The sequence below is a fragment of the Lagenorhynchus albirostris genome, chromosome 16 (assembly GCF_949774975.1).
Source record: "Lagenorhynchus albirostris chromosome 16, mLagAlb1.1, whole genome shotgun sequence".
NCBI lineage: Eukaryota > Metazoa > Chordata > Mammalia > Artiodactyla > Delphinidae > Lagenorhynchus > Lagenorhynchus albirostris.
The window spans coordinates 40773546-40788717 of NC_083110.1; the positions used below are offsets into that span (position 1 = coordinate 40773546).

General features: G+C 39.1%; 1 protein-coding gene across 1 annotated transcript; it reads right to left on the reverse strand.

Moving 5' to 3' along the window:
• Positions 1-5357: 5357 nt before the first annotated feature.
• Positions 5358-6777, reverse strand: LOC132507032 (ribitol-5-phosphate xylosyltransferase 1-like). The gene has a single exon (XM_060125969.1). It carries the CDS (start codon positions 6675-6677, stop codon positions 5358-5360), a length of 1320 nt encoding a protein of 439 aa, XP_059981952.1. The 5' UTR covers positions 6678-6777.
• Positions 6778-15172: the final 8395 nt, after the last annotated feature.

Here is a 15172-nt window from a genome sequence, read left to right on the forward strand (position 1 = left end):
GGACCCACTTGTCCATTTGAACATATCTGTAGGCAGACTGTCGCCTTCAGGACTTCAAAAGTGAGTTGTTGGTCTAGTGGAGATGCGGATCAAATGGTCTCTGTCTTCCTAACACATGTTTACCAAGGAGTAAATGCTTTTCATTTTTCTTTTTCTCCTGTAAAACCTAACAGAACAGGTAATGTCTGCTTTCTGATTTGGCGCTCTAATGCATCATTCATAAGAGCAAGTCCCAGGTAATGTGGCTGAAGTACACGGACCTCTCTCACCTGTGTTAATGCTCCCTGCTCATTGATGTGACCCTGCCAGGAGTCTATTCATTTTTGTGGCAGGTCAAAAAGAGCTGCCTGTTTTTTTTTTTCTTAGATCAAATCTATCTGGAATTTAAGAGTCAAGAGAGAGCTTGTGTGCCTTACTTTTTACTTTGTGTAAATGGATGTTAGTTATGCACGGTGGCAATATATGCCACCACAAAATATGTGACTTTGGCGTAATGATTATTTTGAGCTAAGGGCACTTAAAAAAGCAGCAGATGCAAGAAAGGCATTCTAATGTCCTCTTTTATTCCTGAAAACAGGGGATAAAAACTCCTATATGGAAGATGTCCTCCTTGAACAGCAGAAATAAACATTCTTCGACAGAGTCAAAGCTGTGAGAATTCTGTACAAACAAATTGTGTTAAAATAATTATTATCTTCCTTTAGCTCCTCCATAAATTTTAGTTACTTTTCCACCATTGCCTCTCTTTGTTCAACCTGATATAAAATATCAATATGTAGGTTTTGCCATTTCTTTGGACCTTCCTTTCAGTATGAGGTCTCTTGTGTCACATAAAATATTTGTAAATTTGTATGCTTTTCTCCTGTTAATCTGCCTTATGCCAGATGAATTCTCAGGCCCAGCTGAAAAGCCCTAAGAGTGTAGAGGTAAAAACTTGCCTCTCCTACAGTTATACACCATGTTTGCATTTTTTATTTCCAATTTTTCAGGGAATGACAACTTCGAGGATGTAAATAATTATATAACTGCCTGAGACGCTGAGAAAATTATAAGCAAAATTTACTTCAAGATGCATTTATTGAGTGCATAGCCCTGTGTTCCAAATGATATTAGCTAAAAAATAATTTCATAACTTGTTCCCTGCCCTATCAATACTTATGATTTTAGGGGAAAGATAGAGTTGGACATAAAACAGAGAAAATCAATAAATATTTTATTAACAACCGTGACACTGAAGAACTTTTGGAAACAGTTTTCTTTACTGGAAGTAGAGGTCTATTTGGTAGCATCTATTTATTATATTTTTTATTTATTTTTATTTATTTATTTTTATTATATTTATTATTTACTTTGTTTGCATGTGATTAACCAAAATAGTGAATTTTAAACTATCTCTTAATTATATTTGATTTTTAGAGGTTATAGGAAAATGGGTATGATACACATGCATATGAGGTATTTCCAAACAAATATACAAACCATTCTAACAAACAAAAATAAGGAAAAAAATAGTGTACAACTTTGTGTGGTTAATATACACATTGGGCTAAACCTCCTTGTGCCCTTACGTGGGAAGGTGACTTATAGCAATTCAAATGGTTGCTCTGTGAGCTTTAGTTTTGTCGTTTGTAAAACAGGAGCGATGTATCTTAATGCTCCTTTTACCTCTGTGATTCAAGATGTAATCCCTGTCAGGCACTAGAGAAGCAAAAAAGGAAATGCTCTTATCTTACTACTACTTAATAAGATAGGAAAATATCCTCAACATTTAAGAGAAAATTTAAGTAACCTGGGTTAATAGCCCAAGCCCCCACCAGTGATATGTTTAGTACTTATGAACCAGGAAATTCAACGAAGCAATTTGATAAACTGATATTTTTATTGAATTTATTTATCATGCAATCATTTCCTTCTGGACTTTCTTCTTATCTTAAATAACTCACATAAGTCAGAAAATCAGAAATAGCCATCATGTCTTCAAGTGGCTCTTTACCCACTTGCCTAGAAGGTAAACTGCAGGAAGCTGTGGGAAATTAAATTGGAAAAGAAAGTTCAGGCCATTTCGTGAAGGGTAAGAAAGTGAGGGTAAGAATTTTATTCTTTAGGCAATGGGGAGTCTTTAAAGGTTTCTTAGCGGGAGAGTAGCTTGTTCTGAACTGTAGAAGGTTAATTTGACATTGGTGTCTAAAATTCACTGGATGGGGAACAAACAGGAGTTAGACGCTTATTTTAATTGTTCAGATGAGAGGCAATGAGTGTGTGAACAAGGATGGTGGCAGTGGGAAAGGAGAGGAGGGAATGTGGCAAGGAACACCACTTAGGCTGATTGAATAGGGCGGGTTGGCTAATTAGATATGAGACATATGGGAGGGGCAGGAGTCAGATGTTACCTGTCTAGGGACATAAAAATGGTGTTTAAACTGGAAAGGAAAAAAGAAATAGTAAGAGGCTTCAAAACAGTGAAACTAGAATCATTAAGAAAAAGTATTTGGGGCTTCCCTGGTGGTGCAGTGGTTAAGAATCCACCTGCCAATGCAGGGGACACGGGTTCGAGCCCTGGTCCGGGAAGATCCTACATGTCATGGAGCAACTAAGCCCGTGCGCCACAACTACTGAGCCTGCTCTCTAGAACCTGCGAGCCACAACTACTGAGCCTATGCACCATAACTACTGAAGCCTGTGTGCCTAGAGCCTGTGCTCTGCCACAAGAGAAGCCACCGTGATGAGAAGCCCGTGCACCGCAACGAAGAGTAGTCCCCGCTTGCCACAACTAGAGAAAGCCCGCGTGCAGCAACGAAGACCCAACACAGCCAAAAATAAACAAGTAATTTTAAAAATACTATAAAAAAAGGAAAAGTATTTTGTTAACTTACATAAATTTGTATCAATGGGTCTAGAAAAATCATATGAATTTTCAGGGAAATGCGTCAGATATGTGGTATACAGCATATTGCGTATGTCTTACAATGTCTCTTGAAGGTAGATATGATTATTTTAATTTTAAAAATTAAGAAACAAAGCTCCTAGATATAAAGAAATTTTCCCAAGGATTAACCAGCTTATTAGTGACTGAACAAGAAGTAAAATACAGATGTCTGATTTAAAGATCTTTTTTCTGTATGCTATGTGAACTCTCTTGAAAAGACTTACAGATTTGTTACCTGTAGTTTAAAAAAAATTGTAATGATGAAGCTAACTATGCTACATTTTGCTAAATTATTAGCATTTTGCTCATATTATGACAAACTCTGCTAAATCATTCATATATTAAAAAAGATATAGCATATATCTACGTAGACTTATTTTAATGTTTTGCCATATTTGTTTCAGTTTTTGTCCTTTTAAGAATTAGATCCACTGAATGCCTTTCAGTCCACAATTTTAATTTCTATTTGTCCTTGCAAATAACAAGCAAGTAATTTCATTATTCTTGGTTTACTGATGAATAAACTGAAGTCTTGTGGTAAAGTAAGTAGCTTGAAGTTCTATAGACAGTACCAAAGCTGGAGCTAGTTTGGCTTGGGAGGGTATCTTTTTTTAATACTACACCAGTCTGTTTTGGAATTCTATCAAAAGCCTAGAAATGGACAAATATTTCAAATATCCCAAGAGAGGGAAATTTGAATCCCAGAAACTAAAGTTCATAAGCTTGATATTGATCCAGACATTGAAATTGATTATTAAATAGTTTAGGAACAGTTATAAAAGAAAGAAGGAACCATTAAAGGTCAACACTGGTTTTTTAAAGATAGGTAATGCTAAATCTGGTTTCATAAAGACAGACTGGTTAAGGAGATGAATGCTATAGATATATTTTTATTACATACTATACAATTATGGATAAGATAATAACATATAGACTTACTTATGACAAAATTGGCTGAATTTATACTCAGACTGTATAGTAATTAAAGTTCAATGTCTTCCTGAAAGAAGTTCTCCGCTGCTGGGTCCCATAAGTCTAGTCTGGTCCTCTTCTTTAAAATTTTAATCTACAGCAGTAGTTCTCAACGCTTTTATACTTGTGGCACACTTTCAAATCTAGAATTTTTGATAGTATGATTGAAATAATTGACAGCCATAGTTACTGGGCTTATCTCTTGGTCACTCTTTTCCCCCAGTTCCTTGTTAGTAGACTTATTAGAATAGAACTGTTGAATGTTGGCTGCATTCTACTTTCATATGCACATGTGAAGCAACATTTTTGTATGTTCTGGTTCTCTGGTGCCTGCTTGATATTACCTTATACCGCTTAGTGCTGCATGAAAATGTGTACATGCTTTATCAGTTCTGCCTTCTCAGCTCAGTGCTCCATATGACAGGTATATAGAGCTGTTTTTCAGCCTGTTTATTGCAAAAACAAATTTTTAGTGGTCAACATTTTTGGTGGCACACTTATGAAAACTTCATGTTACCCTGGTGTAGTAATTCTCATTGACTGAGAACTACTGATCTACGAAATGGGTAAGGTCACAGAATAGAAAGTATGTGCACTTATAGATGGCAGGAGATAATAGGGCTACTTAAAATTCTTCAGTGAGGGGAGCAAATTATGGGTTCTCATAAGATGCACACACATGCACACATACTGAGCAACATTTAAGTCATTTAGATACTGGATGGGTTATAAGCTAGTTATGTGAAAAAATTTGCCTATTAAAATATAGTGTGATATAAATTTCTGTTACTGGAAGTAGAAGTCTCAATCAAGTGATAAAGAAATCTCACATGCCATAGGGATTTGATCTAAGGCACGTGCTTTATTTGAAATTTCAGCAAGTTGAAAATATGCCTGGATGAAAGAGCCACAAATGCAAGCCACAGGTATGATTTAAAATTTTCCAGTAGCCGCATTAAAAAAAGTAACAGGAAACAGATGAAATTAACTTTAGTAATGTGTTTTACTTAGTGTAATATATTCAAAACATTATTTCAACATGTAATCCATTAAAATATATAGTTTTAAAATTTATTTATTTACATTTGGCTGCGTTGGGTCTTCGTTGCTGCACGCGGGCTTTTTTCTGCTTGCGGCGAGTGGGGGCTACTCTTCGTTGCGGTGCACGAGCTTCTCACTGTGGTGGGTTCTCTTGTTGTGGAGCATGGACTCTATGTGCGTGGGCTTCAGTAGTTGTGGCACGTGGGCTCAGTAGTTGTGGCTCACGGGCTCTAGAGCACAGGCTAGAGTGCAGGCTCAGTAGTTGCGGCGCACGGGGAGTAGTTGCTCCATGGCATGTGGGATCTTCCCGGACCAGGGCTTGAACCTGTGTCCCCTGCGTTGGCAGGTGGATTCTTAACCACTGTGCCATCAGGGAAGCCCGGCTGGCGGATTCTTTTTTTTTTTTTTTGAACTACAGTTAACCTTTATTGTTCTTTAGAAATGAACTTTCCACAATATTAATAAATCTCATTTTTAGCTCTGCTCTGAAGTTTTGATACCAGTGAAGTAACCTTTTTCTTCTTTGAATCTTTTCTTGTAAAATTATAGTTTTCTCTTTTTCTAAAATAGCAGGAAGTTCCTTCCAGTTCTTAATAAAGATAAAGGGAGCATTCATGGACTTGAGTAACTGCAGAGGAGCATTATGGTAAACAGATGAATTTCCACAGCTGCCAGCTGTCATTACGTCTTCTACCACAGGAACGGAGCCATAGGAGCAAGCCTCATATATTCTGTAACACTCCGTGTTTACTCCTGCTGGGCACAGTGTGAGATCACTCTGACGCAGAGCATCTTGATAATTCTTAAGGCTTTCATTTGTTTCTTGAGGCTGCCACTGTTCTCTTGCTGAAACCCAACAAAGCTTATCATTCCCATCTTGTTTCAAAATGTTCATTAGTGCTTGTCTGGATGAATTTTCATAAATGGTTCCTACGAAATTACACAAGTATGGCCTTTCATTATGCAGCATTGACCAATTCGCCTCCACCACAGGAAAATTCCTGTATGTTGCTACTCCTAAAGGCCATTGAAAAACATCCATGTTATTAATCCAGGGGCTGTCATATATTATGAAAAGTAGTTCCACAGAGCCTCCATTTCTTTTGAGAAACTGGTTTATCCACTCATTATTACAATGTTCATTTCCAAGCAAAACAACAGCAAGATGCTGGAGTTTTTGAGTTTGCACTAAATTTTGTGCATAAAGTAACCACTGGGTGGCATAAAAGACCTTTGCTTTTTCTCTTCCATTTAGAATGAGTACCACATTATTCTCATCAACAGAGAAGTACCCTGGGACCACAGCTGGACCAGTGATGAAGCTGTAATGTGTTCTTCCAACAACTAAATTTCCTTCTCTCCGCTGAGCAGTCACATCAGTGGGCTCAAGTAAACCTTCAAAAATATGCTCCCAGAGATACAAACCAATGGCAGCTTTGCCCCAGATTTGTACATGGAAGCCTTTTTTCTCTTTTGTGGACTTATTTAATATCTGCAGTCTGTGTTTTTGCTCATTTTTTTCATCTTCTTCCCAAGGATTCCATTCTTCACTTCTCAAAGTCGATTGTTCTCGGCCTCGCCTCTCCCGCGCCGGGGCAGCCCCCTTCCTGAGGCCCCGCAAAGACGCGTCCTGCGTCCGGCGGCTGCGCCCGAAGAAGACGTGGTAGGCGGCGTAGATGGAGAAGAGGCAGTACAGGGCGATAAGAGTCGAGCAGAGACGCTTCCGCGTCAGCCGCATCCCACTCAGCCTTCCCCTCAGGCCACCACCACAGTGGAGATGGGCCGGAGGCGAAGCCGCCACTCAGCTCCGCGGCCCTAGCGTCGCCGGGTGCAGACGCAGGCCCTGCCGGAGGGAGTAGTCATCCGAAACGGACCCGCCCGCCGCTTCCGCCCCGACGCGCCCCGACCCCGCCCCTCGCCCTCGCCCCACCCAGGACTCGCCCTCGGCCCCGCCCTCAGCCCCGCCTAAGCCTCTCTCCGGCTGGCGGATTCTTAACCACTGTGCCCCCACGGAAGTCTCCATTAAAATATTAATAAGGTATTTTACACACTTTGTACTAAGTCTTTCAAATCTGGTGTGTATTGTATACTTACAGCACATCTCAATTTTGACCAATTACATTTCAAGTGCTCAATAACTATCTTTCATCTAGTGCAAACTGTCAACTGAAAGAGAAACACCCAAGGTAGGAGTTGTGAGTTTCAGTTTTATTCAGGAAGCTTACCAAGGATTATAGCCTGCGAAACAGCCTCTCAGCTCTGAGGAACTGCTCTGAAGAGGTAGGGGAGGAGCCAGGATATATAAATAAACATGTAAGTCTTTATCAGCTCAAAATTTCTCAAATCAAGAACAATACAAGTTTCAGAAGAAATAGAGGAATAGAAACACAAATAAAGCACAAACTGTACATTAATAATACATGCTTATAAATTGCCCACCCAGATCATAAGGTCAAGCAAGTAGGAAATAGAACCACTGAAATTCTACACGATAGATGACTATAAGCAGAACAAGGAAAGCAGAATAAGTAGAAAAATTTTAAGCACATTTCAGTAAACGTACTTTTAAAGATAAGAAGATGGAAGCTCTACGTGGAGTTTGGATGTGGTGAGAATAATTGTTGACTCCACTTCACTAGTCTTGGTAGTGAAAGAAGAATGCTGAAATCTTAGATTGTGATTTTATAGGATCTCACTAATCATATTTACATAAGTAGTTTTTGTGATATTCCTATTAAGATGATAGGAACTTTATCTATGGATGTGTTTTTCCTGAGAGTTCTAAAACCATTTAATGCCCTGATTTAAATTCAAAATTGTACTGACAATTTCTCACTTTATTGGGAATCACTTTGCTTAAACTTCATTAAGAGCCTTTAAAGGAAAATAGGACCTCTGTAAACACACAGGCCAGTATTCTTTATTAGTTCTTTACTTGCATCATTTAATGAGATTTACAGAACTCTCATATATTACAAAATGCACTTAGGCAGGCAATTTTAAAGAAGGATAGTTTGGTTCCTGAGTCTTACTCTTATATTTAAAATCATGCAATAAAATGCAGGGAGGAACTAAAAATATGTGTTTATTAAGATGATTAGAGTTTTTAAGGTTTTATTTCCCTTTAATTTTATTTCTACCATTATAGTATGGTATCATTGATGAACTCAGCAAATAGTATAATGGTGTTGACATGTAGAAGTAATTTCCCCAGGGACTTTATATCACCTCAAACTAAAATTCAGTAGGATATTAGCTCTTTGCTCAAGCCACTAAAGTGGAACTGTTTCATGGAAGGTGACAGTACTGTTGTCTCCACAGTGATTTTTTAGGATGTTCATTCAGTAGGGAGCTAGGACCATAAACCTTGTGTCTCTATTTACACATCCAGAATTTACCTTTTTTACTTCATTTTTTACCGTTAGCACCTTAGTCCAAACTACCGTCATTTCCCTCTTAGATTAGCCCAATCAGTGCCTAACTAGACTGTCTCCTGTGTGCCGCCCTACAGTCTATTATCTACACAGTACCTGGAATGTCACTTTTCTGCTTAAAACCACTAGCGGCTTCTTTCCATTGCATTTAGAATGAAATCCAGACTCCATATCCTGGCCCCTCCCTTCTGCCTCCCTGCTCCATTATGCTCCAGTCATAATGTCCTTATTTTGGCTGCTTAGGCAAAACTGACTTCATTTCTGCCTCAGGAATTTTGCACGGGGATGTTCTTCCTCTGATCTTCAGATGACTGGTTCTTTGTCATTCCTGTCTCAGTTTAAAACGCGTATTCCTCAGGGGCCCCTCCCCTAACTAACCTGTCTGAGGTGGTCTCCCAGTCACTTTCTACTAAATCTCTACTTAGCCTTTATATTTTCTGGAAAAAAATTTTGTTGGTGTGTGTTTTGAGTATACATACATATACATAAATTATCTCTATATCATCTCTCTGTATAAATGTATATATAGTTTTCTTTTAGCCTGACTTAAAATATCACCTCCATGGAATCTGTCTTGTTCACCACTGTGTCTACAGTATCTAGAAAAGGGTCAGGGACATAACAGATTCTCCATAAATACTGAATCAATGGATGGCTAAGAGCATCAGATTTGATATCAGATGGGCTTGGGATAAATTCCCAGGTCTTCTTACTCGCTGTATGATATTGGGTAAATTGCTCAGCTTCACTAATACTGTTCTGATGTTACTATATTAAGATAATAATCATGTCTACCTTTAGGATCATTACCCGTCCCCCCCACCAAAAAAAATAGTAAATCATAATTGTGGCTTTTGACTTTTACTACCCATGCCATACCCATCTCTCTTTTGGTAGCCGTGGCACTCTAGGGGTGTCTGGGTTAGCTTAATACAGTCAAGATACAAATGGCCTGTAGAATGTGATTTGTTTTCCTTTCTCTCTCTCTCTTTCTCTTTTTTTTTTTCCCCAAAACAGGGAAGCTGGTTTGAGCCAGGCCACTTAAGGCCCTGTTCTGGGAAGATAAGCAGGCCCTCTGTGTGGGTAGATCTCCCAGGTGTCTCTCATCAGTGGACTCCCGGTACTACCTGTGATGGCCAGGCAAAGGAGTTTACGGGAGATTTAGGAATTCGCAGCTCTGTTTAGGAGCGGGATGGATCCTGGCAGCCCGGCGTGTCTCGGAGAAGCCCCCACCTGTGGCCAGTTTATTCTGACGTGGCTAGAGCACGGGGATCTCTCCGCAGAAGCCTTGATGCTGAGTCATCGTCGTTTGCGCAAGCGCAGCGTCTTTGGCGTCGACGCACCTGCTTTTCATTAGCACCTCCCCGCCTGTTATATACTGCCTGGAAGCACCCACCAGTCAGTCTTTCTGGGCGAGCAGTTCTCTGCAGTGCGTCGTGGCAGCCGTTAGACCGTATGTGGCCCTGCTGTCCTTATGGAACTTGGGGCCTGTCTGACAATCTTGATTCACAGCTGTCTCCCACCTCTTGCAGCCCTGGTCAGGCCTCTAATGGCTTCGGAAATCCTGCGAATTCTGGCTTGAGGGGAATTAGCAACTCTGTCCTGGGTTGGACGCGGACAGCCGGTGTGTCGCCCTGAAGTCCTCACCTGTGGCCCCAGCCTACCCCTACACGCCTGGACCTGGGACTGTTCCCGAGGAGCCTGGAAGCAGAGTGACACAGCACGCGCCGGTGGAGTTCACTCTGCTCACCGAACCTCAGGCACCAGGACCTTTAGCTCTGCGTGGACATGGGCTGCCCACGCCCAGCAGGCCATCTTCCTGGGCCAGCGGTTCCCCGGACAGCACGCCTGATACAGGACAGTGAAGGTAGTTTGAGCCAGACCAATTTGGCCCTGTTCTGGGAAGATATACAGGCCGTCTGCGGGACCCAGGTCTCCCAGGTGTGTCTCATCAGCGGACTCCCCTGCACGGCCCAGTACGAGGGTAAGGAATTCCGGTGAGAGCTGGCTTCAGGGGAATTAGCAACTCTGTTTAGGAGCGGGAAGGACCCTGGTAGCCCGTTCTGCCCCCCAGAAATCTCCGCTTGTGCCCTATCTCTACATGGTTCAGGCCCAGAGATGGATCCCGGGAGCCTGGATGCTGAGTCAGCAAGGTACGTGCATGCGCATTTCGCTCCTGTGCACCTGGGCCGGTAGTTGTGCTCTCCAGGCTTGTTGGGTAATCTGCCCGCCTTTGCCCAGCAGGCCGTCTTTCTGAGGCTAACGCTCTGCTCCGCACCCACCCCCCACCCCGCAATGCGACATTGATGAGGTTTGAACGGTGGTAATCCTCAGTCCTCGTATGGTGCGTCTGTCCTTATGGGACTTGGGCTGATTTAACAAAAAAAAAAAAAAAAGAAACTTTATTTCTTAGAGCAGTTTTAGCTTCACAGTGAAATTGAGTGGAAAATAGAGTTCTATATGCCCTTTACCTCCGCAGAAGCACAACCTCTCCCATTGTTCTTTTTTTATAATTGTAAAAATGGTGGAAATTTGCATAGAAATCCTGAGAACCTATACAAAAACTATTGCGTCATTAGCGGAAATACCAGACTATAAAAATCCAATGAAATTCTGTGATGACTAAGTTGAACAGAGAAAAATGAAATAGAAAAGAAATAAGAGCAAGACCTTAAAGGACTTTATTTTTAAATTTTAATTGAAGTATAGTTGATTTATAATATTGTGTTAATTTCTGCTGTACAGCAAAGTGATTCGGTTATACATACATATATATTCTTTTTCATATTCTTTTCTGTTACGGTTTATCACAGAATATTCAATATAGTTCCCTGTGCTCTACAGTAGGACCTCCTTGTTTATCCATTCCATATATAATAGTTTGCATCTGCTACTCCCAAACTCCCAATCCATCCCTCACCCCCTTGGCAACCACTAGTCTGTTCTCTGTGTCTGAAGACACTAAAGGACTATATAAATAGAAGTACTGAATGCAAACACTTTAAATCAAAGTGGAAAAATATGTTCCAATTAGCACCATAATGAATTTGGCTATGCATTTCCAGATGCAAGTACCTTTTTCTTCATTAGCTGAATTGTGTCCCTCATAGTCAAAAGGTGATAGTTCCAAAATTTGTCTTTAACACCACTAACAAGTTATGGGTACACGTTTTAACTAAATGTACTTTAATAGATACTTCTCAGGTTTCACTATTTAGTCAAATGATAACATGTTGTTCTAAGCAGTTTGATCATTGGGTGGTTTGATCATGAGGTTTTTAATTGTTTACTAAAAAATTAATCATGTTTTAGGCATTTTATTAATATCTAAGAACATTTAGAATATTATTTTTAGCAGACACAGATTTCTAATTCCATAAAATGTACCAAAATTATAATCTGAATTAATCTGTAGATAAGGAATCTACAGTTCAACTAATTTATAGCTAGTTTAATATCAAATGTGTGACTAAAGCCCTAAATTGAGTGTTGTTCCTGAGGTTAATTTTTAGAGTTACACTCTTTGCGGATGTTATGGAATAAAAATACTGGCCTTGATTTCTTATACTATCACCTTAGAAGAAATGATGAAGGATTGGAGTCCAAATGCTACCATTTTTTTTTTCAGTTGAAATGAGAAAATGTCAATCGATTTCTATTTAAGTAGATGGCAACTGAATTCTGGCTCACTGCTTTATGCTAAAAGGTTCCCTTAGTTCTAACTAATTACAGATCCTGTTAGATAGTCAAGTGTGTTTAATGGTATCCTTTACATTTCTTTTAATTCCTGTATTAGAATTGGCAATGTTATGCTGAAGTAAGAAACGGTTCCAAAAATCTCAGTGGCTTGATGCTAGTTTTTTTCTTGCTAATACTTCATGTCCAACACAAGCCAGCAGGAGGCTCTGCTCACCTCCATGTTAACAGGCAGAAACGTGTCAGCATCATCAAAGCAAGATCAGGTGCATAGGATGGCGCCAGACAGGGGTACACAGCTGAGTGCAATCTAGGTGCTCTGAGACTAATGAAAGAGTCAAATCAGGTGTGTAAAATGATTAATGCAGTTGAATTTGGACTAAAAGGCGGGTTAAGTCAGAGAAGAAGGGTTGATATTGGGTATCAGAATAAGAAAGGACTTATTGGACTATCTGGGACACTGGAACAGGTGGGGTGTAGTCATCTGGTTGATGTTGACAGAAGGAAAGTAGGCAAACAACGCCACACTAAGCCTGACGGTAAATTGTACAGCTCCCAAAGGGCAGCTCATGCAATTGAAGGCTTGCTGTTCAAATGGTGTATTTGAAAGGGGTACTTAGTAATCAACCAGTACATAACACTCAGGGTGGGATGTTTTACCTTTCTCAGGATATAGTCATTAGAGGAAAAGATGTGCTTTTTTTTGGGTTGGTTTGTTATTGAGCTCATCAAGTTTGACTCAAGCAGCAGAACCACTGCCTTAGAGTGAATAAGGAACTTCCATGGGAGGTGAGTAGGAGTTGAATTTCTCAAATTATTGGGGATGTGCTCATGGAAATGGCATTTGTTTGGATCTAAAACACTAGATAAAATTGAGAGACTTAGTAAGGTGAGGTGGGGTTGAGGGAATACATTTATCTTATAGAAGGAACATTTTGTTAATGTTTGAATTGAACTGTTGATGTTGATACTTAAAACAATTGAGAGACATCTCTGATAAACTGGATCAAAGTAATTATTACAGTCAAGGTGAGACATTATGCAGTCCATCTTTTTGAATTCTAAGTTTTTTTCCTCTTTGGTTTGTCTTATTACATATAAAAGTGAATAAAGAACTTTGTTTTATATAAATATTATATGGCATTATATAAAAACATTGAGCGTGTGAGGTGGTGGCTTATTGTTTTTCCAACTTTCTATGCTTAAACCTGTGTAACTACTAATTTTTTCAAACCATGTGATAGTTAATCAATTGGAGGCAGAAGAGAGGATAGCAGAACCCATTGGAGAACATTCACTTTCTCTTGAGAGCAGTAGAACACAACTTGCACTTAACGATAGTGATGGAAACAGCACCATTATTGCCCTTTTGCTATTTGTAAAATGAAGGCTTTAATTATTAAATCTTTTAAATATCCTGCTCTTTGAGCGTACTCCTTCCCACAAAACAGGAAATGTTTGGTTCGTAAGAACTGCATCTTTATCATGGTATTATTACATCTGTGGCTTTTAGCATAAGGATTTCTTAATGAGGCTTTTTCATTGTGTAAACTTTTATTTTAAAATTGGACTACGCTAATGTGATCACTTGGTCTGGTTTTAAATTTTAACTTTTTCATTCAGTAACTTTTCATAGTACTGATACATACTGAATTTTCTCCATGTCTTTTCAGAGCACAGTTTCTTTGTGCATCATTAATAAATTGGCTTTTCAGTAATGGGTAGAAAATATTCAATTTTGCTCCATTTCATGTTTCTAATTATTTAAGATTGTCAGGTTGGAATGTTTCAAAATTGGCATAATCACAAGATTATATCATTAAAGAATTTTTAGTATATATCTGTACATCCTTGAAAAGAAGACTTCATTATGTTGACACATTAGGTATTTTGTACATCATCATTTTATATATATATCACATTCCATGATATGTTTTTAAATACAATATCATATTTCCTTAGCTATATTAAGCTGCTTTAAAAGTTTTATTGGTAATGTTTTAACAGATATTTAACTCTATTATTTTATTATCAAGCATGGAGTATAAATCTTTTTCATAGTTATTTAAACATTTAATAAAATGCAACAAACCTCCACATCTATAACTAAGAGGTTTTTTGGGAAAGCTAGTGTTACGTGAGATAACTTGCACCTGTGCTATCGGGAACGTTCCTTGTTTAACTCTAGAGACTAGAGAAGCAGATGATTACATGACCCAGAGACACCACTGCAGGCCCATTTACCACCTCCATCCAGACAAATGATTACAGGCTTCATCAAGCTTTTAAGGAACTCCAGAGAAAAGTTTCAAAATCATGGTCCTTGATGCCTGAAAACCCTGAATATTTTCAGCACATATATTTCAGTTTTGTAGAGAATATTAATGTGATGGTAAGAAGAATTGTAAATTGGCAGTAAAATGAAGTTATTTCCAACAATTTTAATTTAAATTGGAGTCTGGTGTTGTAGGTGTTTTACTTTTTTTTTCATGGTTATGACTCACCACTTAGAACAGAAATTGGAATATGAGGAGAAGCATATGGGGAGGGTAAGAAGGTAATGGATTTGAAGGAGATGGGCACAGCTGTTAAACTGGATTCATCTGGAGTTCCATTATATGTGGTGCTTCCATCTTCCCTCCTTCTCTGTCTATCATCTATACATTGTTAGGAATCAACTTCATGGCAACCCTTCCAGGAAGCCTTCCATGACCTTCAGGAGTGGGTTAGGGTTTGTGATTATATAAAACCATAAACGTTTTGTATTTCCCCCATCCTACGTAGCTCTTAACACTCAGAGTATTGTATTATAATTTCTAGCTTTCCAGATGTATGCTTCCTTAGACAGGAATTTTATCTGACTCACTAGCACTAACTTCATGGTGGTTGTGTAATAATTGATCAATGAATGAATGGTTATCACTCAGCTTGGAAGAACTGATTGGACTGTGTGTACTGGACTGCAGTATATTTGGCTTCAAAGAAGGGTAACATTGGGGAAAAAAGGAAATATGGCTGGATATTCAAAGTCAGAACATTTGGAAAATTTTTATGCTTGTGTATTTTAGAGCGGTCAAATGTTTTCTTGACCAGATCAGGATTT